This window comes from Myzus persicae, unplaced genomic scaffold (assembly GCF_001856785.1).
Source record: "Myzus persicae strain clone G006 unplaced genomic scaffold, MPER_G0061.0, whole genome shotgun sequence".
NCBI lineage: Eukaryota > Metazoa > Arthropoda > Insecta > Hemiptera > Aphididae > Myzus > Myzus persicae.
The window spans coordinates 165,011-179,486 of record NW_019102110.1 but is presented as its reverse complement, the minus strand read 5'-3'; the positions used below and the strand labels follow the sequence as shown (position 1 = coordinate 179,486).

General features: G+C 29.0%; 1 protein-coding gene and 1 non-coding gene across 2 annotated transcripts in view; both read right to left on the bottom strand.

The window, feature by feature from the left end:
• Positions 1-14,476, bottom strand: part of LOC111031293 — a 75,288-nt gene that overhangs the window by 2,164 nt on the left and 58,648 nt on the right. The window contains exons 2-7 of the mRNA XM_022311173.1: positions 9,365-9,466; positions 8,610-8,713; positions 8,388-8,545; positions 3,922-4,152; positions 3,442-3,589; positions 1,194-1,338 (exon numbers count right to left, since the gene is read on the bottom strand). Coding sequence (XP_022166865.1) covers positions 1,194-1,338; positions 3,442-3,589; positions 3,922-4,152; positions 8,388-8,545; positions 8,610-8,713; positions 9,365-9,466 — 888 coding nt within the window. The remainder of the gene's footprint in view (positions 1-1,193; positions 1,339-3,441; positions 3,590-3,921; positions 4,153-8,387; positions 8,546-8,609; positions 8,714-9,364; positions 9,467-14,476) is intronic.
• Positions 11,606-11,677, bottom strand: Trnah-gug. The gene has a single exon. It is a non-coding gene; the product is annotated as a tRNA-His (tRNA).

Below are 14,476 nucleotides of genomic sequence, written 5' to 3'. Positions count from 1 at the left end.
CTATTTCAAGACAACTTTATCCAATCGTTAGTCGTTAAGAATTTTTTAGTTTTTAAAAACTCATTTTTCTGCCGGCACTTAAAGTTAAAGCGATTTTCTGTCTTTGCTAAACGTACCATTGATCTAATGAAGCAGAAAGTATTCTTAAAATATATTTGAATTTGTCATCAAGACTACTTGAGATTGACTCTCCCACATTTTCGATACTATTCCCCAAATTCCTAAGAATAGCGTATTAAAAAATAGTAATTAAAACATTGTCATATTTCAATTTTTCGAAAAACTATAGTCAAAAATGTTGGAAACTCGATCTCAAATAGACTTTACGTCAAATTCAAATCTGTTTTCAGAATTCTTAGGACTTCGCTATATCAATCAGTACATTTAGCAAAGATCAAGTTTAAAATCCTATGTCGCACGTGTGTTCGACAAAGACAGAAAATCGCCGAGTTCAATCGTCCAAACATGAACAAATAGGTTTCCTCTTTCAAATAAAAATAATGATTTTTACTATTTTTTGTAAGGTTCGATGGTTCTTGGCCTGTCGAAAAAATTAATAAGCCATAAAATAAATTATCGAAATGATTTGTATGCAATATGCCAATAACTTATCAATGAATTCAAATCTAACACATACACCTATATATTATAATGACTTACTCGATAAAGAGAATGGTCGACACCTATAGAAATTGCAGGATGGTTATTACTTTTCCTATTTTTTATCTCATTTATATTTACTTTAATATGTTCTGTTTGTATAACAACATTTCCTATTATTTGCTGTAATCGTAATTATTATTGGCATTTTAGTCGTTTAACGCTACCGCAAACGCGTTGCTAAGGGGCGATATATAGGCAACTACATCGACCGACATGCAAGCATATTATGTAGTATAAACATAAAAAATTTAGTTATACCGTATACCTATATCGGTGTACCAGCTATTAACCCACAAGAGAACTATAGAGAAATTATAACATTCTTAAATATTAAAATTTTTTTAATGCTGTCTGATATCAGGTATGATAAATTGAATTAATGATATACCAACTATGTGAATAAATGTTAAATATTAATTATTATTAAATAAAGTTAATTATATACAACTTTATGTGTGGTACTTAACAATAAAATATTCACCCCGACTAATTACTGGGATTGTTATCCAACATAAATACGTTGTTTTTACCTTTTTCTTTGGCCATTTCGCTCTTGTAATCCACTTTGATGAAAGTGGTCATGGACACTTCAAACACCTTATTCGGGTCAGGTGGAATACCACTGATTTCTCGCCTCTTCCTTCCGAAACCAACTTTACCGTTGCTACAATCCACCTAAAACCAACGTTTTATATAATATATTTACTAGATAAATTGAGTAGTGTAAGAGTTATCTTATATATTTTATAATTTTTTACTAATTAACTTCTATAATGTTATTACCTATTAAGAATTATAATTTTTTAAAAAATACATCTAATCAATTTGACTGACAAACAGCGGACTAAGGCTGAAATAAGTTTTCATAGGTATTATAGTTCAAACTATTAATACAATTCACGCTTTCCTAAAATTTTGGGCCAATCAGTCATTGACTTCAGTGGTTATGTAATGTACCTATTCAGTACCTTATACACTATAAAAAGTAAAAACTCCTAAGATTAAATAAAAATTTTAATTATGTGTGTTTTTAAACAGTAATTTTTTGTATAAGATTATGTTGGTTCTTTCTTTAATCATTTAATTGAATATTTTGTGATGACAAAAATTAATTTTAAAAACGTTTTTTACTTCTTTACAGACGCAGTTGAGTGTAACGTCATTAATTTTCACTGAATTGTGCAGGACAAAAATATAGTTTAATAATATTGGCTGTTCCAGCATTACCTACATAGGTAGGTTTTAAGTTTAGGAATAGCGGTAGAAAGTGGTATCAGTAATCAGATATCAAATAATACAAGAACTGTTAGAATATATGTCAAAATATAATATAAAAGCTTATTAGGTATTATATTTTATATTTTATTTGATCGTAAATTAATGACGTAAAATAATATAGGAGACATGTCCCAATTTAGAGTGGACGTCTAATATAGTTTTAAATACTAACGAGATCAAATCTTATACGATTTGATAAATTACTTTACATTTGTTGTAACTTTGTTTGTGTACCTTATTAAGGACATTAAAGGTATACATATAATGTAATGACAGAGGCGAGTTTTACTGTTTATTCGCACTTCGTTAATCATGATTCGTTTTTAATGAGATATCTGTTTAACAAACTGTGATGTCATTAGTGTTCATAATGAAAGATTAACGAATAATGTAGATTACAATTTTTTATTCGTTCTGAGCGTTACTTTTTTTCAATTTATATCCGTATAGTTAGTACCTACCTATATCATTATTAGAATTTATTTGCGACATGATATACTTCCATTGACGCAATGCGGATGCTTGGGTGGGCAACGCCAGACTGGTCAATATTCAGAAATGTCAAAAAACCAAGAAAACATTATTTTTTACCTACCTACTGTTTTGTCATAAACTTCTATGAATGGAATTAACACCAAGTTTTTATAAGCTCTTTAATATTTAGCTCTAAGAGTTAACAACGAGTAAGTCTTTGATAATTATACAGTGGTCGCATAATTCTTGTTAATCTCGGAAGTGTAATTCTCACATTTTTAAATATTTTTATTCATATTTAGGTCATTTGTGAAAAAAAATTTAAGTATATTTAGTTTGAAATTATAACTTATGAAAATGTCTTCACATTCTTTTTATTTTATTCGACACTTTTTGTAGACAGTAATTTTGTAAATTGCTGTTAGAAATTGAAACATATTAACAATTTTTTCGTTATAAATTTATGAGTTTTTGTCTAAGGATATATTTGAAATTTGAATAATCAAACACCTATACATTTTTTAAATATATTTCTTGTTTTATAGTATTATCTTGAATGATAAAATTACATTTTGTTAAATAAAATAAAACTAAAAAAAGGTTTTATATACGATGAAAATATAAATTATCTTTTTAGAATGTTGAATTGTTGAGTGCTACTGCGCTGGGTAGCTACTCCCTTCAAGCATTCTACGCCAATAATATCCAACACACATATGCTTATTGTAAAAAATGTCACTGATTATATATATTCTGAAAATGTTAAAAAATGTAAAAAAAAAAATAAAAAATATATTTAGAATAATATTTTCTTAATATCTGAACAAATATGTAGTTAAAAGTGCACATCATTATTTTTATAGAAGTATACAAATAGTCGCACAATATTAAAGTCATCGTCATTCGTCTACAGTAGTGTTCATTAAAACAACACGCGTCATATAATATAATTATGTATATAAAATTGTAGTTAACAGTGTGTATACGTAATACACATTAACGGAGTGTAATGTAAGTGGTACTAACCCCTCTGCACTTGTCCAAACAGACGTTAACGGTGCCTTTGAACTGCACGTACGTTGACTCGGGGAACTTGAACGCCCTGAATTTAGCGGTCAAAAAATCACCGTCCACCGTATTAAAGTTTTCGAACAAATATGGATCCACCGAACAGCTGTTGGTAAAAAACAATATATGCATATTACGTACAAATAAATTGAAATAATATGTTGATCGATCGAACAAGCGCCGTTCTTTGTATAAACTATAATTGTATTGAACTATTATACTCCCACGTCTAGTAAGACAATGTGTAACATCAAAATTTAGTTTAATTTCATTAAAATTATTAAACTTGTGTTTACCTTCTAAAAACACTATTATTATAAACACAATTCTCACATCTCTGTAAGTGCGATTTCACAATAAAAATTCAGAGGTTGATCTGTACCTGTTCGTATATCCTATGGTAGTATGCTTATTTTCCATAAATACATGATAACTTACCCGTTGAATATGATGGTTTCCTCTTGCGCTTTGGTGTCCGTCACTTGCATGTAGCTCACCAGCAGCCCATAGATCGGAGCACTGTCTTTGTCCAAGTATATTTCCATTTGCAAAGGCGTGCCTGGGTTGACGTTGAGTTCGCCGTTAACGATACTACCACCCTGTCTCACGCCCACCTTAAGCATGGGAACCGGCGCGTTTTCCGTCAACGAAGTGGTGATCTCCAAGTCCCTGTAATAAAGTCAAATCTTGGTCATAAAGCATATTGTACAGTGTACGCAGTATCCGATGAATTCATCCCTCGAGGAACGTCGATCACCGGTTGTTATAATGAATAATTAATAATGTATAAGTACAAAGACTATCTGTTATAATTATATAGTCTGGGTTTTGAATGTATTGTTAATAATTTACATACGTAATATTTAACGAACAAAAAACTTTGACTAATTAACACTGGAAGATAAAATTAAAAACAATTATAATAAATTATATTCTGTTAGCCTTTGAAATAAAATTTATATATACAAAAAATTTATTTTCAAACTTAAATTTTGCATCTGGTTTCACAATAACCTAAAAAAACTAATTTGTATGCTTGTATAAAAGTGGTTAAAAAAATTTTACTTGTCTTTTTTTTACTAAGTTTGGCAAAAAAGTGATGTTGGCACTTTTAGACCCAAGCCATGCTATATAATATTATGTTGTGTTTATTATTATGTATAGGTATTGACTATTGCCTAATGGTGATTGGTATTTGGTATATAAATAATAGTTAATAATTCATATTCATTACTTATAGGTACTTTAGTAATTCAGGATCTACTAATTATCAGTAGGTATAGAATAAAGTGTGGTCTTATTCCCACATAAATATTGTGTCATAAATCGTACATTTATTATTTGAGATGCTATATATATATCTGCAGTCTCGGAGTATTACGAAACAATGCCACAATTATTGTCTATAATGCTAAGTTTAAAAGATTTTATGTATAATATATGTATATAAATACAGTCATATATTAAGTGAGTGTATATAATATATAATAATAGCTAAACAGATATATATTTATACAATAGTATATACTATTATAAATCAATAGCAATAATTTCCGTAACAATAGGTACCGCAATACAAGTTAAGAAACATATTTAAGCACAGTATCTAATTTTTCTAAAAAAAGTTTGACAACTTAAAAGTTAAAGGCTTCAAAGTATATTGTATATAACTTTCTTTCTTAATAGTAATGATGATTGTCTACAATAATTCAAGTAATTAAAAATTTGAAGTCATAATAATATTATAATAACTACAATTTACAATAAAATACCAAAATGACAAAATTATGTTTAGCCGATATAGATAAACATAATCTGTTTTGTTCAAATTACTGTGCCGCAAACTGGATCGTTTTTTTCACAATTTTCTGCAAGTTCCCAAAACACATTTCGACTACCTACTAAAATACTAGTGTTTCATAAGAGTTTTTAAGAATTATTTTTTATAAGTATCTATATTATAGGTGCATTTACTTTGAAATAGAACATATCTTGTAAATTCAATTGACAATTAATTACCCCCCTCCCCACCACATGGAAACATCGATGGACAGTAATTGTTGCTGCGGTTATGTTATATATAGGTACTTTCATTATATCTTATTCGATCAATAATACATAATATTATTTCGCTCGATGAAATCGAAAACGAGCTGCCGTAGACAACTATACTACTACTTAATATTGCCGGAGGATAAAGATCAAACCGGTATGGTCGACATTGCAGCTTAGACCTATAGTGATTACCTATTGGCAATTACAGTATTACCTACATAATATACTTTGATTTTTACCGCATATCCGATACAATAAGTACAATGATAAAATATATATAAATGTATTATTATTATACTGTTAACGATTCGCAGTGATCAGAGGTGGGCATAATAACGTACGGTGAGCATAAACACAAAGCTCACAAAGACCGTGGATAATTATTTGCCTACGTGCAACTTAGAGGAGAGGACGATGGGGCAATTTGTTATTTATACATTTTTGTTTTGTACATTAATATTTTGTTCATACGTGAAGAACTATTGAATATTGAATAATGCACCTATATTATAATAATAATATTATATTATATTGTTGTGCACCATTATTTTTATAAATTATAATTCTGTCTATTGTAAATTATAATGTACATATTTTGAAAATTCAAAAATTTACCTCCCCGATCAAGGCCTGTCTAGGGATGCCTCTATTTCCCTATATTTATCAATCGGCAAATAGTGCTAACCGTAATAACAACCTTGTACCCGATAAAGCAACAGTTATAAATATGTATTCAAATAATATAAAAAAGTAAGAAAATAATTTGACGTTGAAAAAATAAATAAACATTAATATGGTTAAACACATATTCACACATTATACCATAGTCCACAGTCCCTATGGACTATTTTATTATTATCAACAAAAACAAATCAACAACTTTTATGCGTTAATTGTACATTAAGTATAAACTTACTACACATTCATAATCTTTTTCAAAACTTATTACTGGATGATCCCAAAAGTGCCATGTATCTTTTTACCCTCTTCTTATTTCTTACCACCCACGATGATTACAAATAAGGATATAAATAATAGTTTTCATAATTTTCCGAATACCTCACCTGCTCGCCTCGCCACCTAACCCACCATGGGTAAAGCCACATTATACGCTTCGAGAATAATAATATAATAATATGCTCGATTGACTATCCGATGTCTATACTCTACACAATATACCTATTAATGTAATAATAGATATAAACAAATAAATTACACACGTCAGCGGGCACGTGCGATCATGTGGTAAGTCAAAGAAAGTGTATCGTTTAAATATAGTATTGCCTTATTATTGTTGTATAAAGTATAAACTGTAGTTGCATCCCACCACGATTATGATATAGAACCAACTGTGCATTTCGACAATTATTTCGAAACTGGACCACATTTTATACCGCAAACGGCTTGGAAGGCTATGTATATATTATGTGTGTATAGGTATTAATATATAAGTTATAGTCGTTGTAGGTACCTAAATAGTATACTAATATGCCTGTAGACTATTATGTATTCGCGATGTTGTGTCGAATCGGTTGGGTTAGGTTCGATCATGTTTTAAGTAACGTAACGTAAACAAGCCGTAAAAAACAACAACAAAAAAAAACGGTGTGATATGATATTATTTTTCTTAAATTCGTTTCGAAGACGAATATAATAGATCTTCAATTGTGGGGATATTGTTTTTATATTATTTGTGAAATTTCAGCACAATCATAATTTTACTGTAATACAACTGATAAAAGGTAAAGCGTATGATGTGACAATGATGTGTATTGATACTTTAAGGTATACTAAATATCAACAGTGCTATTATTTAAAACTAAGTTCCTACTGGGTTTTTCGTATGGTATTTTCGACAAAATAATTCTTTCTAAAATTACAGTCTTATTAATAAATATTTACAAAATAAAATGGCTTTTTTTTAGTGTTCACTATTTTTATTAGTTGGTAGTCAAAAAATATTTTGCATTACCAAGGGACGATTTGCATTAAAACCACGAGCTAAAACAGCAAATTGTATTCGTATCGATAGCTGATCATAGTAATGTATATAAAGATGTATAAATAGTATGTATAAGATATCTGTATACAAGCAATAATTAATAAATAATGTACATATTGGAAATATTTTTGGTTCAGCTGTTAAAAAAATGTAAAATTATTAATAACTAATAAGTATAATATACGTATTTAATAGCTACTACGCTATAAATTGGGTTCAGAATTTCATTGGGGTAACCAATGTTGTAAATATTTGATTTTGGATAAACGATGCTGAGTGGGGAGTGGGGACCAAGTAGTGTGCAAACGGCTCATTCCCCATATAAAAAATTAGGTAAGCCTCATAGCCTATAGTTTAGGTATATTATTTAAAATTTACCTACTCGAGTTATCTTTTATTGATCAAAAATTGTTGGCATCATTTTTTAAAATGTTTAAAACAAATTTCAGATAATATTACCTGATGTGAAAAAAAAATGTTTGATTTAATGAAATAAATTATAGTAAGCAGTATATTATGCTATTGTTTTGCAAAAAATTTAGTCGATCGCCCTTCGGCCATCATCAAGTTATCGTTATAATATTGTTATTACTCTATTCAATAATTTATGTTACAATATGCTCTTTACCTGCAATAGAATTATAGTGTACGTCATAATACACTTTTATTATCACATACATTCTGCAATCCAATTATTAGATGGATAATTGTTCTTAAATTAATCATAATTATATGTTTGTAAGCATAATCTTATCTGGGGAGCTTTCAAATTTGTCAATAATATGTGGATTAGATACATCCGAATCCTAAACTTATACGCGCACTACGCTTACAGCAATTAACTTACTCTGGTTCTTGGAATCCGGCAGGTAGCACATTCCTCTTGGCTACTGTGTGATTTTTGTTTCCGGAAAACCAGCACTTCACATTTACAAAAGATTTGTGCTCGTAGTTTTTACCACCGTCTTTCTCTATGACTATCTGATGATAGTACGTGACTGTACCCTAAAAATTCATAAGTTTCCATGTAGAATTTTCGAAAAACTAAAGAAATGTTCCAAACCCTTACGGTTCCTTGATTGGTCACTTTGGTCAGTCCGCATTTGAACACGTCTTGCAGAGACAGTTTGAATTGGATGAGGTTTTTTTCGAAAACCGGTTGGCAAGCCAGCTCTGATTGAAATTAAAAAAAAAAAAATTGAAGAATGAAGTTAAAAAAATTGTGTAAAAATAAATATTATATAAACTGCATTTTCACATTTTCTAAACAAAAAAAACTACGGCTAGCCGCAACAGACACAGAGCAAATAATATTAGTTTTCGATCTTCTTAAAGAACGTTTATTTGTTTTTAACTTTACTATTGCACTATAATTGCAATTCGTCATATTTAATGACTTGCCGTGCATCTACCGCATGTTCCATATTGTATTAATATACATGCAAAATGCTATTTATCAATAAGATAATATTTAAATATGAAAATGTATCTTTAATGGTCTGTAAGACATAATATCATAATCATATTCATTAGAGTAGGTCAAAATAAATTTAATAAAACAATGGATGTGTCACTAGGTAGGTACTAAATATATACATGAATATTGTTATTAATAAAAGCCTCGGCATCATCTGAATCATTGACTGATATTTTTTTACATAGGTACCATACATGATTAACATTTTTTTTTTTTACTTAATTAAATATTGTACATCAAATTATGAGCTATGGTACCTAAAATCAACTCAACTTCAATTTTTACTCATAATTAATAAATTGACAATAATACATATTAATAACACAATAATACATATTATATATTACCTGGATAAAATTTCATTTGGTTCAAATAAATGCTTTTAATGTCATCGGTTTTCATAACATCGACTGTCATGTAATCATTGTCACAATTCACTTTGTATTGAACTGGAAAAAAAAATCAAATGTTTTTATTAGTTTTTATAAACCTATTTTCACGAATAAAAAAAATCATGTTAAACAACTTTTTATTAGTGAAAAAAAATTATAGATAAATATATTTAGGATAATATAAATGAGTCAATCCTACAAAATCACAAAATGTATGTTTTATTTTAAATTGGACAATGGACATATGCTCATACTCAACTTTAAAAATAGACGCTTGTGACCACATGGACAGAACTAGTACACCGTCATGTGTTGTCTATTTGTCATACAAACGTATAACATAGCAAATTTGTATTACACAGTTCCAAATGTAGTAATGCTTACGGTTAAGGTTAATTTATATATTATCAAACTTAAATGTAAACGTTAACAGCTAACAGTGTTTTCTAATGGGTTTTTACAATATTTTATATTTCATATTTTTGATATTACAATATAACAATTCTCAGAACCCGCTTAAAAATCATAATATTATCATGACACGAGATAAAACGATTAATGTTTTTAAGTTTGACTGTTTGAGTTTGATAAAAGGTCAATCCACTCTAATATTAAATCTTATTAAATTATACTCAGAATAGACTTGTTTAACACAAATTTAGTACGTCGTGAGTGTGTAACTTTATAAGACGGAGGCAACACATACAGTTGTGATTTTTTTATTTAACGATCCTATTAAATATTCAATTGTACCTACAATATTTTATAGCGCTTTTGAACTCAAGTCGTTAATTATTTTTTTATTGAAACATTGGATGCCGATTATTATTAGATTATAATATCGATTATTGATATAATATTTACATAGTTGATTTTTATATATTATTTAAATGTATACAGTTTTTGATTAAATTAAATTAACTATTATTTTACCATTTTGGTAAAAATAATAATAAAATATAAGCATTTCAAAATATGTGAGAAACAACTAGTTTTTTATTATAATTCACAAGCCTATCAGATATATGAATTTTATTACAAAATTACAATTTATAATAATAATTAATAACAAACTAAGGCCTCTTCAAACCATATAAATTTTTCATCAATACGACATTAGCGAATGTCAAAAATGAAGGTACTTCTAGTGTTTGGATTTAAAAAAATGTAAAGATTTTTGATTTGATATGGAAGTTAACTTTGCATTATTCGGAGCATTTTGTACATTAAATAATTTGTACAGTGTTTAATACAATATTCAATATAAAAATTGATAAAATTTTAAATGTTTACTATCGTCAAAAGTTTATTAAAATTGAAAAAGTGCTCTGACCGTTGCAAAATAATCTGGTTTATGTTTTCAAACACCAATACATATTTTTAGAATGTTTGGACCTTTAGAAGTTTACTCACATTTTTGTCAGACCTATAGCTATTTCAAGTCCATAAATTGATTTTGAATATTTTGATCTAATGACTAGAGGACACGTGCGTGTTGGTGCGTAATACGTATGATGTGGTTGATTGGTGTGGAGTATAATACATCGCACACCATTGATCATTTATTACATACACACAACTACGAGCGTGACCGCAAGGTAGGAAAGAATTGCCTAAACACAACTCCTTCAAAATGACATGTTTGCAGGAGCCTTTGCTAGCAGGAGTTATAACTTTGTACAAGTATTTATTTATAAAATAAATTGAGATAATATATATTATATCTAACATTTTATATCTACCACTATTTATACGATGATTATACTAAGAGTTTTATACATTTATCACAAGATCAGGTTTACGGCATATAATATTGCATAGTACATTCTTTACTGTCGAACAAGTCTTCCGTAGTCGTCGGATAATAATAATAATAATAATAATAATTAAAACATCTTACCTACGAGCTAATTAGATGATATTGTAAAAAAAATCTATTAAAGTGGTTATCAGCTGTTGAATATTGTAATTATTTTTCCAACGACGTATTGGTAACAACGGTATAGTGGTGGTATACGAGACGTGATGTAAAAAAAGCGGCGTGACCGTCGGGAAAACAGTAACGCAACAACAATGGTCTTGGTGGCAATGACGACGACGACGACAACGTCGGCGGCGGTGCGTGCGGGGGTACGTGTCTAGTCTAATAATAATTTTCCGATCGCTTTCCCGGGATTTTTCTGCAAAAAGATTTTGTGCCGTGACCAGGATTCGAACCTGGGTTATTGCGGCCACAACGCAAGGTCCTTACCACTAGACGATCACGGCCGGGTGGTAGACGTCCCCATAACCAGCGTATATAAGCAGCGCGCCGCCGGCGGCAATGTATGTAGCGGAACGATTTTCACGGAGCGTTCGCGATCATGCTGTATAACTAATGAGCGTGCAGGTAGATAATAATAATATATGGTGTAAATTAATAATTGTATAAATTACAATAATAGTAATAATAATAATAATAATAATATTTCCTCTTAAGTCGACGGATAAACATGAAAATAATTAGTAGATTATGTTATAATATTATTACACCGCGAGGGAACCACCCGTTATGCGGAACATAGGTAGGTACCGAAAATAGACGAAAACATTTAACTATTCCAACGTGGATTAGGTGGTTGTTAATGTGAAATCATTTTACCTGAACAATAATATTATTATTATGATAGTTATAAATTAACTTGACGAAGAACAAAGGAAATTCTAAACTAGTACTGCTCGGAATGCGGACACAACGTAATGGCGCCCTTATATTAGTTTTTTATTGCCATCAAATATAACTAAAGCTGAATTCACGGATACGTCGTGTGTCGAGTCGTGTGAGGGCATGGTAACTATAATATGGTTATAACTGGTAACCAATATGGTTTAAAAGTTGGGCTGTAGTAAATTCTTGGTATACTCGGTTACAGCTTGGTATTATTACATAATGATACCAAAAAATTAATATCCAATCACATTGCGATTGATCAACACTACGCGACACACGACGTAGCTGTGAATGCGCCTTTAGAGAAAATATTATACCTTGTTTAATAATTGTTGTATTTTTAACTTACTAATATTTTATGCTAAGAAATATACATTTCATGATAATATATTTTTTGTTTACGTCATCTTTTTCATTATTAATTATCGGTCTTGTCGTGGAATAATAATAATAAATAATAATTAATAATCACACCGGGAAACTGGAATTCAACAAAATCATGGCCAATATAAAATATAAAGTATTCATTATGTCAGTTTTAACTTGTATTAATATTCGTTATTTAAGTACTTAACTCTTAAGTAGGTATTACTGATATTAGGTTACCAATAAATTCACTAAATGGAATCAACCTGCTGCAATAATACTTATCAATAATATCAGCCAAAGTACCTAAGTACCTAGGTACTTAAATTTAAAAAAAAAAATAATTATTGAAAGACGATGAAATATCGTACCTATTGGTTATTAGCTGTTACCAGGTACTGTATAATACTATGTGCAATAACAACTTAATTAAATACATTTTTTTGCACTTGGATGTGAATTTTGTATAGGTTGTTATAAATTATAATGTTATGCATAACTTTAACTACCCAAGTACAATTTATTTTATATTTATTTAACCGTAATAATTGATATGTGTATTAATTAGTATTAAATATAAATAACAGGTACGCTAATCTCGTATTTATCGTTTTAAGATTAATGACAAATCTACATATTATGCTATTCGCCGTTACGTTGTAGGTATTTCTATAGTATATAATGGATTAAATTATAAAATTATTCAGTATTTTTCTAGTTGTCGGGACACGGCTCAATAAAGAATAATAATATAATATAAGATAAGCCTTTAAATACGGACTTGTAGTAAATTAATATTGATAAACTTCACATTGCCATAATTTTTATGAGGTATAAGATTCCTCACATTTTTAAACACTATTGAATTTAGCATACATAAAAACACATATTTTAAAGAAAAAAGGGTATTATCGGTAATGTAGATTTGTTACATTTATATTTTATAAAAAATGTCGTCATTAAAAATAAACTTATTGTACGTAGTAATATAAGTTATAATATTTTTCACACTTCAAGCCTTCGAGGTTAATAAAAAAATATTTAAATACACAGACTGAACCCAAGCAAAATAAAACCTATATTTATCTAGATTAGTTTTTAGTAATTTTTGCAAACTGACATTGAATTAAGGAGAATAAATTATAATATTCATAAAAGTATATAACATGTTTTATATCATATCTATGTATATCCTATGAGTATAATATAATATCGTTATGATCGACGGTCATGCACATATTTTCACCATGAGATATGTGTGCAATTTAGTTGATTACTTCGGACAGGGTGGTTTGGGCAAATTACCAACAATTTATGAAAATGGATACCTTGCAATTGTATTATTACTTCGATCACATTATTGATAACTGCCTACGCCTACCTGTGCTGACTATAATATAGTATCAAATCTGCAGTTGATTGTATTGTTATAAGTACTTATAACTTATACTTATAATATATTTATCACCCGGACTTTTGTAGGCAGATGGTATGGCTACTTGCTGTTTGGGCCAGTAAAATAATATATTATAATATGTGTGTATGGTAATATTATTCATAAATCAAAACTCACAAAAAACCGGTATTCATCAGTTATATTTATACGAAACCATACACGCGTACCATAAAGGTTAAACATATGACTAGTATGCATATTTGTACGGGGTTATGCTTGGGCATAGGAATTTCGATAGTTCTCTTAACTTTTTCAACATTTGAATGCTGCGTATCATAATGTGCACTAAGTAGCGAATAAAAGGATAGAATACGACTGCGTAAAATGTCTAGCTTTTAATGGGGCACGATTTCGTATATATTTGTCGAATAGCAAAGGAAACTGTCAAATGTTACACGAATGCGTTTTTAAAAGGCCTCAACGTATTCGAATTTGTAATTATACAATTTTCAATTTTAATTGATTATTTGTCAGGTCAAAAAAATCTAAAGATGTTGTAAAAGTAATAATTAATACATTTTAATATATAAGTAAG